This window comes from Triturus cristatus, chromosome 2_2 (genome assembly GCF_964204655.1).
Source record: "Triturus cristatus chromosome 2_2, aTriCri1.1, whole genome shotgun sequence".
Taxonomy (NCBI): Eukaryota; Metazoa; Chordata; class Amphibia; order Caudata; family Salamandridae; genus Triturus; species Triturus cristatus.
Window position 1 is genome coordinate 1019856670 of NC_140582.1, and position 20085 is coordinate 1019876754.

General features: G+C 48.6%; 1 protein-coding gene across 1 annotated transcript in view; it reads left to right on the forward strand.

Moving 5' to 3' along the window:
* HTRA3 (HtrA serine peptidase 3) overlaps nucleotides 1–20085 on the forward strand; it is a 342569-nt gene that overhangs the window by 262040 nt on the left and 60444 nt on the right. Inside the window, exon 6 of the mRNA XM_085642481.1 lies at nucleotides 8449–8563. Coding sequence (XP_085498607.1) covers nucleotides 8449–8563 — 115 coding nt within the window. The remainder of the gene's footprint in view (nucleotides 1–8448; nucleotides 8564–20085) is intronic.

The following is a 20085-nucleotide window of genomic DNA, read 5'->3' on the forward strand; positions in this document are numbered from 1 at the left end:
AAACATTAATTTATAAACGTGTATACTGGAGGAAGTATGCTATAGAAAATAGAGGTCCAAAAAGGAAGCACTGTTGCACAAGCCCTTATCAGCAAACAAGAGTGGAGAACCAAGGTTGTTCAGTTCTGTGGCTTTATAGAGAGAACATTAAGTGGCACATTTACTAAAGCTTGCAGTGTGCTCTGGTTTGTGAGAGGGAAATAGCAGAAGAGCTCAACCTTCTAAGAAAAAGCACTACTGCTCTCTTGCCTAGTGGTGGCACACTTTCATGTTGCCTAGCTCCTCGTACCATAGTATCTAACATAGGTTTTGTACTGGAAGGGGACCTTTATAGTACAACATTCTATACCCAAACATACTAGGGCAACACACAAACATTTGCACCATAGTACAAAGGTGTGTTGTGATGTCAAGCACAATAAGGTACCCTTCCAGTACAAATCGGTATGGCTAGACTAAGGTTAACACTTTTCCTACTTTGTATGTATGCGGTACAGTGCAGCACATGAGTGAAGTTAGAAAACTTTACAGAAAATAGGTTTTTCTCCTACTATGTACCTTCCTCAAGGAGGCATATTTTTTGCTTCAAAGCCCTGTGTCCAAATGTTAGTTGAAAGTGCTTTGTGTCAAAAACCATGGTAGTAGCATAGGAACACCTGTGTAGGGCAGGGTATTGCTTTTAGAGAACTTTCCAGCAGAAACAAAATTTGCAATGAAAAGTAAATATATTATCAAGACTTTGCACTGGTTTGCACTAGCTCAAAGCCTTGATAAATCTGACCCTAAAGTTTAATATGAACAAAAAGAAAAGTTCTGAATAACTGAGCACAGGTCATTGGGTGCAAAAATAGAGGAGCATATTTATATATCTGTGTGTATGTTTTGGTATTGCTAAAGTGTAAACATAGCTAGTTAGCAATGGAGCATTGTACAGGTGGCAAACCCTAGTGGGGACACAAATGGGGAGTGGACAGTGGCAGGAAGGAGAGCTAGTGGGAGAGTTGATAAGTTGAACTATCAAAGGTATTGTACATTGAAGTAGTGAGCTTTCAGTTTCTTCATAATTGTAGGAGGGTTGGTGCTCTTGTGATGTAGGATGGTTGTTGGTCCAGATCCTGGGAGCATAGCCTGAGATGGCTTGTTTTTTTGTTTTCACCTTCCCGCAGAGTTTAGTCTCCAGTCTGCCGATGTCTATACTTCTCTTCTGAATTTGTCCTCCAGATACTGTTAGTTTGTTAGCTAGGTAGACAAGGATCTTGGTCTAGAGGGCCTTGAAACTGGCAGCTATTAATAAAAAAACATTTCTCTACTGGCTTCTGGGTGACATTGTATACAGCAAAAATGTAGCTTAAGTTGTCTGTGATCTCAGTTTTAATAGTGAGGTGAAAAACAACCCCTCTTATCAGTAGCTTCTTGCTTGTCTATAATTTTACATGGCATGTAGGATTCATATCAAGCCATTCCATTGATCACCTATGGAGGGAGATTGGAGCCTTCATTAACATGTACAATGAATGCCATTCATACCCACATCGTTCTGTGCTTCTAAGTCCCAATTCAGCACCTATCTCAGATCTATGGAGATCATAGGGAAGAATGCAACTTTGAGATGGTGGATCATATGCTGCCATTACACCACCCACTTTGGGTCTCTGAAGACTCCATACAGGTGGGCAAACATTGTGAAAGTAGCCTCTTTCCGGTATTTGGATGTCATAGCATTGAAAACGCTGTGTGGGTGTTCACCGTTGTAACACTGCAGCAGTGATATATATTGTGAATCCAGTATGGCTGTTGATGGGTTCCTAAGGAAGCCATTACAACACAAGGTTGTAAACAAGGCCGAAGCTGAGAAACTTTCACCAAAGTCAAGAAGCTGAATTTGTAGTTTTATGATTGACAATGCCAATGTAATAAGAAGAGGGTCTGTGAACCCAAGAAAGCACCACAGCAGTGGAAACGAGCATTTGCAATGCAATCGGTCTCTCCTTTGGGATCTTATACGTTTTTAGCTAATTTGTGTGAGAGTCTATTACACACATCTGCACAGAAATGTTGTGTTTATGTTTCATGCAACATCTATAAATTAGTTTCTTTTAGATCAAATCCAGGCCTCATATATGTGTACATGGAGGGTGTCACGGAGATTATTTGCTGTAATATTAGTGAGCTACTGCTGCATTACTGTATTGAAAACACACAGTAAAAATTTAAAGATGGTCAAATGACTTGGTATGGATGGATGCATGAAAAAAGAACAACTATGGGTTATTGATAGTATGAGTTGTTGAATGGGGAATTTATTTGCAATAAAATGAGGTTTAAAGGTGGGGGTGAGGGTTTTACAACTGGAATTGATGGGGTATTTTCGTATTTCATTTGAGGACCGTTTTTTACACACTACAACTATCCGAGTAAAGTGGCTGTTTCTGCTCAGTAATGGATATGGTCATTTGCGCCATCTAGGCAGCTGATATTCTCTTAAAGTCCTGGGCCTCTCTTCTATTTATACAAGTCGATAAAGTGATGAATTGTCAATATGTGGCGGCCAGGGCCGCATATTGGCAATTCATCGGCCAGCACATGGCGGCAAGGGGAAGGTTTCAGAGAAACCACAGCAGTTTAACTAGAAAGCCCGCTTTGTATCCATGCCACCGTTAATCCAAGATTCAGCCGCAGAGATCTCCCCCTGTACCCCTGAGCAGACACTGCAGGGAGCCCGAGAGGAGGCGCGAGCCATTTTGTAAGTGCCGAGACGGCTGTTGTGTTGGGGCCTTAGGCCCACATGCTGGTAAGGACGGACACAGACACCAGAGGTTATGGTACTGTAAACTGGCCACGAGCACGTGCACTCGGGCCCATTTATTAGCCGGGTCACGTCACTTGTGACGCCGGTGATGTATGGGTGTGGGGTATGTGTGTGTGCCCACTCCCATAGGGGTGTGGCTACTAAATCAGTGCCTGTCGAGACACTAGAACGTGTCTCGCAGGACACAACATTCCTCCAAAATTTTAATAAAACAAAAGTTCTATAGTTCAACCTGTAGGGATAAACAGTAATGAAATATACACCACAGGGTCCATCAGTTTCTCGGGTCCGGCATCAGGAAGACGGCAGACACCGGCTGGTGACTTCGACGGTGACAGGACACTCAGCAGGTATTCATCATTTAACCTGATTGGTTCAGGACACGAACTCTTGCAGGAAGATGTCATTTGCGCAGTAGTAACGTGCCGGTGTAAGCATGTTCTTTAGTTCCATGTAGCTTCCGTATGCTGACCTGGATGATGGTATGTGGTGTGTAACAATAGTTCTTTAACTGGGCGTGTCAAGATCATGGTGGGAGTCCATGGTGAAAGTTCACTGGATGATTTCTGAGATCGCCTGAAGTCTCTCTTAGGCTGTCTTGCTGTGTCCAGTGACCTGTCGGTGGGGCAATGTCTCTTCCAGCTCTCCCGCCTGGGGAGGCCCTTCATCGGGCTTGCCACGGTTCTGCTGGTAGGCTGCGATGGGCCTGCCTGTGTGCCGGCTGGGGGCAGCTGCAAGCCACCGAGTAGCCAGTAGCCAGTCTCTCGCACAAACCTCAAGGGTGTATGGGTATTGGTCAGGACATGCTCTCTTTCCGGCAGATCAGGTGCAGACCAGGTTAGCAGATGACCTCTGAGTATTCTTGGTGGCTAGTTTGGCACTAATGTGGGACTCCACTCCATGTGTATTCGAGATGATGTCGGTTGACGTACTTGAGGGCTGGCATGGTGGCATTGCCAGCCGTGTGGTGAATCTGGACGATGGCGGGTGATGACTTGCATTGATGGATGCAGACGTCTAGTCTGGAGTCGATCACCTGAGGCAGGGAGTGGCCAGGTACCTCCATGTTCTCTGGGGAGGCACTTGCATTCATGTACTTGTGCTTCTTGGGCTGTTGGGACTTTGATGACGGAGGAGTGATGAACACGCTGAGGAACGTACAGCTTGAGACCCGGTTCGCGCAGGCTGTGTGGGTTACTCTCGAACTACCACTGTGCGGCTGCCAGTTCCTTCTCGGGTTATCATCCTCTTCCCTTGCTGTCGCTGTGTCAGGACTCACTCCTGTTGTAGCTTGGGTTCTCTTCATCGTCCGGCCCTGACAATCATGACTTCCCCTTATGACCTCAATAGGTTGTCCGATTCTTGGTGCGGACCCTCCGGTCACACTTCCACGTTTCTTGCTGAGTGCAGTGTCATGCACATGGCACTGATAATGTAGTTGCCATAGGGCCTGGATGACAGGTGGCGATAATTAACTAGGAGAGGAAATTTCTGGATGGACGTCGTAGCCACGTGACTGCCTCTTCTGAGTCTTCTCTTGCACCACTGGCATTTGCGGCCAGGGGCAGGGATGCCGTTCAACTCCAACTGCCGACACTCTGGGCTGGACGGTCTCACTGTGAAGCGATGGGAGCAACGCGGTTTGCGCTGGCTGCGGCTTACGTGTGGTTCTCCCTTGGTGCTGTCGCCAGGGCCGTCGGTCTGCCTTGGTGGTTGTCTGGTGTCTTTGGAGGTGTTCCTGGCTTGTGGTTCTATGAGTCCCCGTGCTTCTCCTCTTGTTGTCTTTGACACGCCTGCGTTTGTCCAGCTCTTCTGGGTGACACGATCTCCACTCTTCTTCTGCTTCGGGTGCAATGACATTCACCATGTTCTAACAAGGTCAATGGGGCCGCTGAACTTCAAAGGTCTCCGGACCACTCAGGCGAACCTTCAGTCGCTCTTCTCGGTTGCATGGCGAGCAGCCACTCATTTTTTCAGTTTCTTAAAGCTCCTGCTCTGGGTGTTCTCTCACCAGGGAATGGCTTCCACAGGCAGTAGAGATCTGTGATGGCAGCTGGCCACTTGTGGTGTACGATTCTCCTCTCGTCAGCCTTAGGTCACTGACGACTCCTGCTTGAGGCAGTGTGAGGGAGGACACTGTGCTGCGTTTGGCACTTTCCGGGCTCCGTTGCTGCTGTGGAGATTTAGAGTATCTCCCTGCTGTCTCCAGCAGTGCTTCTTCGTTGCGACCGTCTAGCGGGTTGTCGGCTCTTTTGGTGCGCATCCGACTGCGCCCTTCGCTTTCTTCACTGGACGTGCTGGCTGCACATTGTCTGCGGTCTGTCACTCCTGGAACGGTAGCAGCTGTCCCCGTGCTGCTGTGCCCTTACTTGGCGCTGTTTTCTCCTCTTCAACCTCGGTGCAGTAGAGATGTGGTCGCTCTCTGTACTGCGTTCAGCAGTGCTTCTCTCTGTGGAGACGTCTTTATCTCCTGGGCGCATTCCCGTGCTGCCCGGGTCACTTGTGTGACTTTCCGCACGTCTCTGACTCCACACGCTCCGTCTTCCTCTCGGATGCCTTTGGTCTTTGTGCCTCTTCTGGATTGTGGTTGGTCACCCAAAGTTTGGCTGCCTTTGGGTCCACTTCCTTAACTGGACGTCTCTTGGCGGGCAGCTTTGAACGTCCTGCAGGACTTGCAGGCTTCCGCTGCCTCGGCTGATGCACTGCTGCTACCACTAACTATAATAAGGATCCTTGGGAGGAAACAATGGGGGCCTGGTGCTTTGTACAGATGGAATCCCGTTCCTGGTGTTGGAAGTGGAACTCGCACATTCTTTCAAACATGCCCAGCCCTGAACGCTCTCACCTTTTGATGCCCGGTGCCGCCAAGCTTGTTTTCCTGCAGCATGGGTGTTATACACTTCCAGTTCAACATGCAGCTCACGAGGAGGGCATGGATTAAGGGTGATCGAATACTGTTGCCCAACACAAGGAACTGTAAAAAACAACAGTTGGTCGCCCTTCGGTCAGGGCGCATAACATTCATAACATATAGTACACAGAAAATGTATATTTAAACATTATAACATGTCAACACATACCTAAATGCTTGTTCCCTTTAATTCCTGATGCAGCGGCTGGTCTTGTATCTGTGACCGCTTCCTGAGAACGGAGAAGCTGGGCCAGTTGGGCTTGGTGACCCATCCGCACGGGCACCAGCCTGATCACCGACAAGCTCGGCAAGTAGCCCTTCGACACCTCTTTGTGACTGCTTCAAAGGGCTTCCAGCCACTAAGACGATGTCTACTCTGCAGTGCCCGGTAGCGGAGTCCATATAGGTTCTGTGTACACTCGTGAGATGCCATTATTCCGTTGCCGTAACCTCTACGTGTGACAAATGGACGTATGAGCTGAAAAAAGTACAGCGTGCCGCCTGATGATCAAGGGAAACATACAAAGGCCGCAAATATGTATTATACTATGCCCAGAGGGAAAGAGGGGCAGATTTACTTTAAATTCATGTAACGCAGTGCAGCAAGACAAGTTGCTGCGATGTGTTGCGTGAATGGGAGAGAGCTGAAAAGTACCATATCTACATAGATATGATGTGCATCAGCTACCATCCTGCGCTGGCGTATTTGTGGCTGCCTAGCACGAACGCAGGCTTTGGTACAGGTGGGATTTTTGTGTGCAGAGCAAGTAACAAGGAGACATAAAGATCATTGCCACTAACGGCTGCTTTTCATGCATTCCCAGGTTTACAATTGTTTTTAAATCTGGCTTTGTGGGGTCTTAATAAATGCCCTAAAGGATTTTACATCAGCCATAAGTTATGCAATCCCGACGCAAAACCTTAGTAGCTATGCCCCAACATATGGGAGGTAAAACAAGCAGAAGGCAACAAATATCAATAGTTAACACAACACATTAAACCAAATTTAATGTTGAGGTACTCGTTACAAAGGGTAAACGGAAAGCATTATATAAGGTGGGAATAATCCCCTTAAATAGGCAGCTAAGCAAAACAAACAAAAATATAGCCCCAGCTTCTTTAACCCTGTACTGGGAAAATAACAAGTGTAGTAACAACCAACTTAAATAATCATAGTTATAAAAGAAAATATATTAAACTTAGTAATTGATTGGTGAGAATAGCAGCTGGATCCGGCAGCCATTACTGGACCTGTTGGTGATAAAACGTGACATGGACCAATGAGTGTGCTCCACTGTAGGAACACTGGAATATCAACAGGCCTGCCGCAATATAATGATAACAAGGTGAACGAGAAGTGTATAAAACAAACACTCTATTGTACTGGAAAATGTAGAAGAGTTGTATCATAGAGGGAACATCACATCTATTAAGCACTTTAAATAAAACAAAATGTCAGCATCTTCAGCAGGAAAGTAGTGATAGCTCATCAAAGTAATCATAGAAAAAAGACACCAGCACCCACAAACATACCTGCCAACTAAAACTGAAATTTTGCAGTGTGAGGAGGGGTGTGGGCCATGGAGGGGCATGGTCTCTGCCCCCCAAGCACCTGAGAGGCAGTTTTGCCCGCGCCCCACCTCCAATCAACTCCAAAACCAGCGAAAAAGCTTCCTGAGGCTTGTGCCGATCTCCTGAGGTGTTTTCACACCCCTTAATGGACAGGTTCAAAGCATCAGAATACGAGTTGGAAATCCACTGCTTACAGCAGTCATGGCAGCCAGAATAAAGAGGTGGTAGGGCGGGTGGAGGGACTGTGGGGGAGCATGGGAGGGGGAGCACACGGGGGCTATAACAAAAAAATAATTAAGAAGAAAATCTTATGTGGAGCTGCCTCCCGCCTCCCATTTGCACTTGGCATAGTCCATTCTGGCCCCAGCCAGCACTGGGGCCATGTCACAGACTCAGCGCGGGGATCGGTCAGAGCGGGCAGGAAAGAAGCCCTGCTCAGTCCAGGGAGTCTGTGCGGTTTCTCCAGCTCAATGCACCTGGGCTCGAGAAACCTAAGTGCGCATGTGTGTTTTGGACAGCCGGCCAAACACATATGCGCTCTTAAAGGACTGCACATAGCACTCCTCCTCCCCATGCCCTGCCCCTCCCTTCGCAAGCTGGCTCAGAGCCGGAAAATGAAAAATAAAACAATGACATTGTAATGTTTTTCATTTACTGGCTCTGAGCCAGGCAGTGGGGCAAGGCTCCTCCGCCATTGCGACGGAGCCGCCACTGGTTTACAGTAGTTTTTGTTGCCACCGTATGATATTGGCTCCTCACCAGATGACGGGAGCCAATTTTGTGTGTTGCACGGTGGCACCGTGTGAGTTGGCAGATATGCACAAGTGAAGGGTTGTAATCCTCCTTGCTAGTCAATGCCCTCACCTGTAATATCACCCCTACTCATGTCTGCGGCCCACTGACCCAAAACTCATTATAAATGACAGGAGGGAGAAAAAAAGGTGTTGAGTTGCAACTTCAATGCTGCTTTAAGGGCTCCCTTCAGTTACCTGTGACCTATCACAGACACAGGAGCAGGGCTCTGGTTGGAAGATATTAGCTATGAGATGTTTTGACTGCCAAAAGTTCCAATAGAACAATTAGTCACGCTGTCTTTTATTCAAATCCCTATGAAATTTGTTGCTAACAATGATTATTGGTTGATTTTTTGCTTTAGGACGGAGAAGTAATTGGAATAAACACTTTGAAAGTTACAGCTGGGATTTCCTTTGCTATTCCTTCTGATCGCATCACACGGTTCCTCACTGAATCACATGACAAGCAAAACAAAGGTAAAAAGATAAAGCAACATTTACCCTACAAAACGGTCTTCGTTTCACAGTCCAATAAATGTTAGGCAATATTATGTTTTTTCTATTTCGAATTAATAGCACAGCTTCTCATAAAATGCTTTATAATGAGGAAATAAAAATGTATTATTTCCATGGTTGAATAATGTTTGTATGCAGCCGAACACACTCAACAAGCACTCATCACTCCCGCCAATGACCTTATGTGACATGAGTAGAGTGATATGTTTGCATTTGAGCACAAAGGGTTACTAGTACTGATTTAAAAGGTTTCCTCCTACACTTAAAGCCAGATGATCAGAGGGGTTCACTTTCGAGACATGCCATGGCGATATCTCTGTACAGCTCAAACTTGGGGGTTGGTTTGAGTAGGGGAGGTTGAATCAGAACATTTGTTGATTTGGGAACCAAAAGTGAGTTCAGCTTCGAAGAGTATCCCCGGAGCCCTTGTATTTGGGCAGATTTAAAATGGGTACCAAAACCTGCGAACCACTCAAATGATTTTTAGTAGGGTTCAAAATATCAATTCACTAGATTCATAGTTTAGGTTCCGAATCCTTTTGAGAACCAGTGAAACACATGAGGTGTGAGTGTTTGCTGGATTCTCAGGCCAGCTTTCCAAGTGGAAGTGGATTTGTGTGTAATCAAGGTATATTTTGATATGCTCCACTTACTGGTTAAGAAACAGTGATGTGGCGTGCTCAAATGTTGAACAGTAAACAAGATAGCGACGATACTTGGGGGCATATATACAAGAACTTAACGCCTCCGTAGCATAAATTTTTTTAATGTTATGTCGGCTTTTTTATCGCCCTATTTACAAGTTGCTGCTAACTGCAGTTAGCTGCACTGTTCCGGCATAAACGTGAATTTTTAGATCGCCACTTCTGTTAGCGGGACTTAATGAAAATGAGATGCAAGGTGGGCGTTCTCATGCAAAAACTGCAACTAACCCCACTTCACGTCCTTTACAACGAAATTCCAGTACGGCGATAACCCCCCAAAACTGCCGCTAATTCCAGTTAGAGGCAGTTTTAAAGACCAGAAAATAGCTGGTCTTAAAATTAGTGCAAACACTTGGGTCCACATATTAAATGTTTGGGTGCTGGACTGTGCTGCAAGGCACATTGCTGCGCTGCCCTGCGCCAAAACAAATGATCAGGGACGCGCCTTATCAATACGATAGGGCGCATTCCTGGGCCCCATTCATGAAAAGTGTTGCATTGCTGCGACAAAACAGTGGTGCGACAATTTTCATTGCACCCTCTTAGCGATACCATGGATGCGCCGTATTCAATTTACAGCGCTCCATGTCGTGATCACTGACAAATACGTCTGGAATCCTAACATATCTGGCAGTGCTAAAGTAACTCATTGCTACAGTTCTGTTGCAAGCATGACGCAACTCCAGCAATGCATGGGACCATCCTATCCCTATGGCACTGCGTCACCCTTAAGCCTGCCATGAGGCAGGCGTAAGGTTTTGATGCAGTGGTGTCCTAGAATTGTCACAGTGAAATCTGAGAGACTTCACTGTGCCAATCCTACAAGACTTTGTTGCGTGCAAACGTCCATCCTGCATACATCATACCTGACACAGCTATAATGTGGCACAGGGCTTCACAAGGTCACGCATATGACTAGATGCGTCACTTTGTAAATATGGCGCAACGTGGTGCAAAATTCATGTTGCCAGTACGACAAGAAAATGATGCACCGGCGGCGTTAAACTGCTGGAAGGGGCTCAGGATAAAGTCCTCCTGTCTTTTCCCCTTCGATGGTGCACAAAGGCTGTCATGCACCAATGCAGGCACCCTTGTGCCATGGTGCAGGGGTGACTGTGCTGCGGATTTGATTGATGGTGTGGCTCCATCTCTTCTCGAGAGGTCTCGCGATGCGTCTGGACAAGTGGAGGGTGGAGTGAACCAGTTGGCCTTCTTGGAGTGTTGTTTGCCCGGTTCATCCTTGAGGGGTGCCAGTGTGTCAGCGCAGTTAGAGATCTATCGGTGGAAGTTTTGTGCTGTGGCGTTGGTGAAGTTGTGGTGCTGAGGGAGTTGATTAGAAGTTCTTCTGTGGCCTTGATTCAGCTGCAACCGGAAGAGGGCAATGATGGCAGTGATGTACGGTGGGCGTGGTGAAGGTGTGATGTATACAATGATGGTTGGTCCAGGAGAGTTTAGTGGTGTGGCTTTAGTTGAATGTTCCTGCTGACTAATAAGACGGGGTTGAGCGTGTGTCTGGTTATGTGGGTTGTTGCGGTGAGTAGCTGCTTGAGTCTGATGTTGGTGAGTTTCTCCAGGAGTATGGTGGTGTTGTGGTCACTGGGGTTGTCCAGGTGGAAGTTGGGGTCTCATAGTAGGATGTACTCCGTGGATGGGAGAGCCTGGTGTGCGATGAGGTCTACAATGGCATGTGAATGGGGGGTCATGGGACGGGGGGCCTGTAGACAAGGGTGCCTGGTGAGGGTGGTGTTGGGCTTGGTCCGGATCTGGAGTTGGAGGTGTTCTAGAGACTCCGTTGGGTCATTAGAGTGCGTGATCAGTCGTAGTGTGCTTTTGTAGATGATGGCAATGCCTCCTTGTAGTGTCATTCACTTCTGCTAAGACAGTCTTGTTATCCTGTGGAATGTTGACATTCATGTGATGGTTGGAATGTTGGCATTCTGGACTCTAGGAGTCAGTTGGGCTGAGCAAGTAACATACTGCTCCTGGTGGGGTCTCTGCATAAGCTTCCGTCTTCTACTTGGAATAAACTTATAAATATACTACCTCGTCTGATTCCTGATTCATACACCATCACTACACTCCTCCTGGGCGGTTGGGATGGTCCTTGTGGGAGATGTTGTAGCCGTCGGAGATGGCGATGTCCGCTCTTGAGCAGAGGTTGGTCCAGATTTACTTGAAGGAGGGGATGTCTGAAGAGTTGGCATTGAGGAAGACCCAGATTTCTGTGGCATGTTTGTGGAGGGACCGCACGTTGAGAAGGATGTAGTTGAGCCGGTCGGGTGCGCTGTTGGTCGGTGAGAGGCGCTAGTGTGTTGATGTGGCAGAAGGTGCGTTTTCAGTTTTGGCAGGGTGCAAGGGTATTCTTCGGTGATGCTAGATGACAGGCGGTGTGGCATCCAGGGTTGAGGGCAAGAGGGCGCTGGTGTCGTAGCAGTGGAATGTCTGAGAGCCAGGATCCCTGGTGGTGGGCACGGTACAGGGGCGGATGACGCAGACAGGCTTGCCTTCAGCGCACCAGTGGCATGCCCGTTGCACATGGCTGCACAACGTTCGCCGTTAAGTAGTGCTGCAGAGGGGGCTCGACAGGTGGGAGGTGGGAAACGCGGAAAAGGACACTGTAGGGTGCGGGGACACAGGGGATTGCAGCAGCAACAAGGGAGAGGACAGGGAAAAGGGAACTGAAAAAAAGCACAGGAAAAACAAAGCCAAACAAAGCAAAGATAAAAAAAAACAAAGGTAGAAAAGCAACGGAGAATAGCAGAAAGATGGACAGGAACAGCAGAAAACAGTAACAGGAGGACAGTTAAGCTGCAGAGTAGTGACACTCTACCACTGGACCATCAGGGATGAGGCGCAGGCAGGAGCCTGCGGGTGGAGGAGGGACACGTACATCTGACCTCTGGGTCAGAAGAACCAGCAGCAGCAGATGGGGGCAGCAGCAGCAGCAACAAGACTGCGCAGCACTGTGGGAAGAGGAAATCCCCTAAGGAATAGTCCCCCATACACCCAAAAGGAAACTAACAGGGGGCAAGGAAAGGCAGCACCACCCGGTTGCCTCTTCCAATCTAACAGTGGTGACCAGATTCCATGTTCCCCAGCGAGTAACGGCGGATCAAGCTGCATTCCCAAGGACCTGGGCTCGCATCAGCTCCTATGCCCGGCACCCACTGCCGCCAATGGCCAATCTCAGCGACTTAAGCCAGTTAGTGGAGTCCCCCATCAATCTTGTGCGGTGCCCTCGCGGATGTAGGTCAGCCACAGCACAGGGATTTTTTTTTTTTAAAGGTTTTATATAGCGCTGGCTAGACCCGGAGGTATCAGAGCGCTTTACATGAGTATAAGATCATAGTTGCAAGTTACATCGTTACAAAGGTTACACAGTTATTAGAGCATGGCAACATAGTTACTTGCAAGGTCGAGATAAACAATAAGCACATATACGTAAGGGAAAAAGCAGGCAAGGGGAGAGATTCAGGGGAGGGGGTTAGGAGCAGGGGAAGTAGACAGAGAATGAAGGAGGGAAAGAGGAGGGGAGGGGCAGAGACACAGCGTGGAAAGAGGAGGGGGAGGGCGATGGGGACGCAAACCGGTAGACGAGTCAAAGCTGCGTCCAAAGTCCAGTAAGCTGTGATCATAGGGGAAGTGGTATCATTTCCCCATCTCTGTTGCGAGAGGCTCCCTTTACGCAGTGGACTCTCTCAGCGGGGTCTCTGAGACTCCAAGGCTTACATACTGGATCCTTCCCCAAAAAGGGGAGAGGGAGTGCTTTGGCAAGGGGGGGCCATACCATACCTCAGTTGTGAGTGGCTCCCTTGTCGCTGTGGACTCTCTCAGCGGGTTCGCTGAGACTCCAGAGTATAAATATTGGATCTTTCCCCAACAAGGGGAGAAGGAGTGCTTAGTCAAAGGGCACAAAGGACAGGGGGCTAGGCGGTGTAGCAGGTAAGGGGAGAGATTCGGGGGAGAGGGGATAGGAGCGAGCGTTTTACATGAGGAACACTAATGTTATAATTTTACATCAGTGACAAGTTACATAAGTATCAAGAAAAGCATTTATAGAACATAGGGGACAAGGTTAATGGAGCAAGGAAGGGTAAGGGGATAGGTTAAAGGGGTAGGATGAAGAAAGGACGTAGAGACGAGGGGAAAATCTGCCCAAGATCCAGCTCAGGGGGGGGGGATGAGTCCACAACCATGTAAATGTCCATGTGGGCGGCGGGACACGCTGACTGGGGATTGCTCAGGGCACAGTGTGTGTCACCCACAGGCGCTAGGCCTGGTCCCAACTAGACCCCCGGGCCTCCTCCGCTACACGTTCCACCTTCTCCTCACCTGGACATTGACACCGGGTCTGCACTCTCTCCAAATCTGTGACTCAGTCAGCAGGAGCCTCAACCAGGCGAGATTTCACAAGCCTGGGTACAGCAGTCACCGCCAAGTCCGGTGGGGAACCTCCCAATGCAGGTGATGCAACAGGGCCCCCTTTGGCGTGAAGTTGCAGTGCTCCCGCCACACAAGTGCTCACCCTCCACAGCATCCTGCCAGCGCAACAGCCTCCGGCCAGTGATGCAGAGAAGCACGGCCCACCATTGGTGATCTTCTCCATGCATCACAGTGTAGTGGTGGCGCAAGGTATGTGATGCAGACCTTCCGACATTGGTGCCCAGGAGTGCCTCTACTATCACAGCTCAAAGGGGCGCCAGCCATTCTACTCACACAGGTCAGCAACGTGTCGCCATGCGACCTACCAGACTTCACCACCAGGTAAGGGCGATCGACAACGCCCCAATGTCTACCGCCACGGGCCAGCAACTCCACAGCACCTCCGCCTCCCACTCCGGGTCACAGACACAGGCCCAGTGAGGCCTCCGAGGACAGTCTGCGCATTCAAGGTTTTGGCTGCCATAGTGTTGAAAGGAGGGTGCTATGAAAAGTGATGCATCACTGGTTTTTCCTAGTGATGCGCCCCTTTTCATAAATGTAGCCCTCAATCTGCATTTCCTCTTCTCCTGGGACTCTGGTTGGTCATCCTGGCTGTTGAGGGGTTTGTGGGGGTTGTTGATCTGTGCTGCACTTGGCCCTGGCTGCTCCATTCTGCATTCCATTGTTTTAATTTTATTTTTTTCATTGAAGGTGGGCTTATAGGCTATTTTTGCCTCTAGAGGCAAAAAAGTGACGTTGTGCTGACTAACATAAGTTTTTTTGCTGCTAATTGGCCTTTCGTCACTTTTCTGTCACTAACGTCAAACTTTTTATCGCCTTGATGCTAGTGTTAGTGATAGTTTTCACAGCAACTAGCTCATACTATTGCCATGTAGCAACCTATTGTAAATACATCGCTAACAGGGCGATAGTTTTTGGTGATAGGCCGCATTAAGAAAATTAAAAAATTGCCGCTAACGCTAGTTATCGGCAGTTCTTGTAAATATACCCCTTGATTTTCTTAATTTGACTGCATGCCACATTGATACAAATGGATTTCTCGATGGCTTTGTGATTAGGCCTTAGTGATTTTTTTTTTACAAAACTTGCAAGCAAAAAATGTCCCAAACTGTTATTTACATAGTTTTTCCCATCTCTGAAAAACACAAAAATACGATGGGTTATAGTACCTCAAGGTGCTATTGTGGTTTGCGTGGGGGATGCAAGGGTATAATATCTGTGAAGAACACTAAAAAAAATCTGGGGTTCATAAAATACCACCCAAAAAGTGAAGAACAACATTTCTCTGGGGGCAGATTTCACGTTTCACATTTCAATGGGAATGTTTCACCAATAACTAAATGTAATAACTTCCTGTATGCCTCTTCCAGCGGGTTAAGTCCTTTAAAGTCTGAGACCTATGCCATAGTCATTTCAGACCGTAATTGGGAGGTTTCTGATAGGCCACTGAATCACTTGTTAGTGTATTTGAGACTGATCTTGGCTGTTCCCGATTTTGCATGTGCTAGGATGTGTAGGGCAGACAATATGTTAAGGTGCAGCTTATTAGTTGTTAGGAGTTACATGATTTTCACAGCACTGAAAGTTGATTAAAACTCCGTAGTGCGTATGTTTCTGAAGTGCCTAATGGCAATTGGGAAGTGTTGTCTTTTATGTGGGTGGCAGGTATGTAATTTAAATGTAACAGGTTAACGAAGCTGATCGAAATAATCATATCATAACTGTAAGACACTATCATGTTAGAGGTTTTAAGGTTGTGTGTGACCATAATGTCTAATGCATGCCTGGCTATGTTTGTTGAGATACTCAACACTTGGGTAAAGGTGAGGGCTCGCATGGTGTGAAGGAGTTTTATCAAAGGTTTGAGGCCACGCCTTCGGACCCATGCGTTGATGTCTACTGTGATCAATAGTTTCTTGGTTTAGATCTGCACGTGGATTGTCAATTTAAGGAATTCTTCCAGAAAGGCAAGCTTGTCAATGGATAGGCCATAGACTACTACTGAAATTAAATAACTCTTTTAATTAATGGTGCAGTTGAGTCCTCAAACAATTAGAATGTTTTGTTGGAAATTTCATTGCAGGACAGTTTTCTCAGAATGCTTGTAGCGACCCCTTCCTTACCATCTCTGTTTTTCCAGATGATTTTGCTTCAGAGAGGAAATATTGTATTGTAGCCTAGCATTAGTTAGCCCAACCATGTGATACTTAGGGGCCTATTAGGATGGCGGGCGGACTTCTGTCCGCCTGCCACCCTAGCGGTTCTGGGACCGGCTGCCAGTGGTGTGGCGGTCCCGCACAGGCAATTAGGATGCCACCGCCACCGTGGCGGTGGCATCCTCTATTCCCAGCATTGTGGCGGGCGGTGCTCACAGCACCGCCCGCCACAATGCTGGGAATACACATCGTGCATTGACATGCACAAGGTGACATGCACCGCGCGGCGCCTGCCCCTTTGTCCATGCCATTTGCCCCCCCAACATCCTGGGGGCTCGCAAGGGGCCCCCAACTGCAAAATCTGCATACCTTTCTGTGGCGGCAATGCCGCCACAGAAAGGCTGCCTCCCGCTCCCATTGTAATGTGGATGGCGGTGTCTAGCAGACACCGCCACCATATTCAACCCTTTTTCCACCTGTCGACTCGTCGACCGGGCGGAAAAGCGGCAGACGGTCTTCCCATCTGCCACGGTGCCCTCTGCCATCATAATATGGCGGGGGAAATGAGAGGCGGGCGGAGGATGATGTCAGGCGGATCGCCACCGCCATGCGGGCGGTGGCGATCCGCCCAACATCATAATAGACCCCTTAGATTCACATATACTTTTGTCAGTGTCATTGGTTTGCTTCGGGCTGAGCAGGAGTTTAGTAGACCAGAGTTTAAGTAGGTTCTCTGTTCATAAGGTGTGTGAAAATAATCGAAAATAAGCTACACAGGGCTTAGTGTTGGTATCTGATAGAGACTTTTAGCCACAGATTACTTACCTTAGAATTATCCCCATGCATCAGACTGGATCCAAAAATGTTTCAAGGGCAGTACCCCTGCGCGCTGAGAGGTGGTGTCAATCTGCTCCGCGTGGCGGCGTTGTCTATGCCAGAAGTGATGTGAGCAGTGCGTTATATAGAGGGCACCCCAGCACACTGCCATCAGTGCTTTTCTTTCCACACCAATTAGCATACATCCAGAGAGAGCTACCTCATCAGTCACTTTTTGGCTAAGCTTTTTTCGATGTGTTGTAGAAGTTTTTGGAGAATTATTTTCCAGGTGTGGCAGCAATGTCCAGTAGGAAGGTTTGCTTAGCGGCGCTTATTATCAACAGATGTTTATGATGCACCCGCATCTTTTTTTGCCTCTGGTGCCTAGTGCGCAACCACGTCACAAAGACATGCGCTGATTGCTGCGCCATGCACCCCAAGACCTCAATGGTGACGTTGTGGCAGTCTCAATCCCGCTTTAGAGGAAGGCCACGGGATCGATTACAGAGTCCAAGACCCTTGTTGCATTCCAAACCATTGTGCTCCTTAGGTAAGTCCCACAAAAAGAAGAAAATTAAGAAGTGGAAGTGATCCACGACTTTGCCTCGTCCGATGGCTGATGAGACGAGGGAGCGTCGACATTCGAGGCCTGGCTCCATGGTTGCCCAGTGCCTGGGTTGGCTCTGTGCTTCCCCGCTCGACTCCAGGAGTTTTATGAAGCCATCTGCCTCATATTTGAGTGGCCCGTTCCAGCTGCTACGGGTTCGGGAGGGGCCCCTACTAGTTCCTTGCCGGTCAGGCCCCTTTGAGCCACAGATGGGTCCAGGCTAGCCCCGGTAGTACTACCCCCACCTTCCCTGGGGCAGGACCCAATACCGATGCTCCAGGCACTGCCGGCACCTCCAGCAGCGCCTCCCCATTCTGATCCCTGATTCCAACATGGAGGGTTGTCGTTCGACACCAACTCATGCACCAACTGGAGCTATGGATTCCAGGCCAGAGCCTGATTCCTATCCCTTTGGGCTAGGACTTGGGGAAGATTGGTAGGTGGTCACTTGACCCTGAAGTATACCAACCTTTAGATCACCAAATGGACTGGTGTGAGGACTTGGTATTCGTTAAGGGTGGTGGTATTATTAATAGGTAATAGGCGCTTGTGAGAAGTTGGCCTGGTATATGATGTTCACTAGTTAAAGTGACCACCTTGTAGCATGCCAAGCAACCCTTATGGTGTGGTTGTAAGTCAACCTTTTCGGACCAGCTGCCCTAGTGGTAGCGTAGGCTAAGCAGTCTTTGAGGCTAAACTCGTGAAACGTGTTAAGCAGGCTGTTTTACCAACTGTAACCCCCTTTTATACCAATGAAAGGACACCACACAGATATATATTGAAAATATATATGTATTTATTTCTCAAAGTATCCCCTAGACTCTTTATGAGCACAGGAGCACAAATCGTTAAACAAGAATACGTTAGAATACACAGAAGTTGCACGTTATATGGATAGGCCCTGGTGGCCGCTCAAACCATATACTAAAATAGTGGTATAAGTACCACGAACAGAAAAGGGAAAAGGCCTAGGGCCTCTAGAATCGCTGGGCCTACAAGGAGCTAACTTTAGTTAGTGACCAGGAAGTCCACGGGTTGCGTGTGCAGGACAAATAGTCACACGCGGGCTCCCATAGGTTTTCAATGGGTGCGTAAAAGTTATAAAGTTACTGCAAAAAGGATCTTCCGGATGGACTATGAACTCAAGATTGGAAACACAGACACTAGAGATGATACTCTACACTTGGGCACCGGAGTGCCAGCTTTACCTCACCCACAGGGAGCGGGTGCATAGGTCTCGAAGTGCGTCGGGTTTCTTCTATCTGTTCAATGGAGCCTGAAGACAAAGATGCTGCAGGCGGTCGGTCCGGAAGAGATGCGGTGGATCCCAGAGTGGATCGAAGTTGTAGAAGACCTGTAAGCAGAGGGGACAGTGTTCACAGTCACTAGCCAGTGACCAGCGTGGCACCAGGTGGGTACCAGGCGATGTCGGGTGCAAACAGGAGGAAAGGTGCAGCTTGTCTCTGCAGCCACGTGGTCCCTGAAGGTCGACGACGTCCAGGAGTCGGTTCACGAGCTGTCCCACGCAGGCTTTCGCTGTCGGCGGTGTCGGCGACTTGATCGAAGCAAACAAGCCTTGGCAAAAGCAATTGTTGTGGCAAACGAAATGAGCTGATGGTTCTGACCAGCAAGGTCAGAGGGACTGCTCCTTTGGAGGGGAGCAAGGGCCAGTCTGGAGCAACCAGACCAGCGGTGTAGTTCTTGAAGTTCTTCGCCAAGATGGCCACTAGCCAGCGGGCCAGCAACCGGTTAGGCGCGTCGAGTGGAAAAATGCAGAAGGGCCCCACGCAGATCGTGGAGATGCTGGAGGGCTCACCTTTGGTGCAGATGCTGCTCGGGTGTTGGGCTTCTCAGATCCCAAAGCACAACTTGGAGGGAGCCTCGGTTGTCGCGCTTGCAGCTTGTCGTGGTCTTTTCAAGATGGCTGGCTCCACGTGTCTTGGTGCCTCCACGGGTTCCTTCTTTTCAGGGACTGTGGATCGGGCGGTGAGAGGTCTGAAGGTCCAGGTCTTGTCAGTCTCTGGGCTCGGGCTCCGGCGGGAGGCGGCGGCAAAGCAGACGTTGATTCGCTGGATGGTGCTTGCGTTAGCAAGGTGGTCACTCCCTGACCACAGGGGAGATTTCCTTCAGTCTTCTGTGCAGCAGAATGTCGAAGTTCCCGTCTTCTTCTTAGTTTCAAGTTAATTCCAGGATGTCTGAAGTCTTAGGACACAGCTCCTACCTTTAAGCGGATTCTAGGGGCCGGACTACCTGCTAGGTCCCTCCCTATGGGTGGGACCAGGAAGGGGGGTGGTTACACCCCCAATCCTTTGTCCAGCTCGCCCCAGGTCCAGGGCTGGTGTGCCCCAGGACCGGTTTGAACTGGCATATGCACCGAGGCTCCTTGTGAGCCTCAGGCATGTCTGGTTCCTTTCAAGCCCTACCTGACCAATACACAAAATCCTGTCTGGGGTGGTGCTCGCACCTCCCCTGGCAGGAAACCCTTTGTCCACACCTCCCAAGCTGGAAGGACTCCCAGCAGCAGGAGGGCAGACTTGTGTCTGTGGTGGCAGCATCCATTTTGTGGAGCTGAGGCTATGTCTGATTTTACCCGGGTTTCAGGTACTGTACATGTCGTGTCCCTCTAGAAGGGTGGAATGCTAACCCCGTCGCCAGAATTGGCGAGGGGTTAGTATTCCAATTCGTATGACACCTTACTCGACATGTTTTGATAAAGCCAAACCAAAGATAGCATTTAACCACGAGGTTCATAATGCA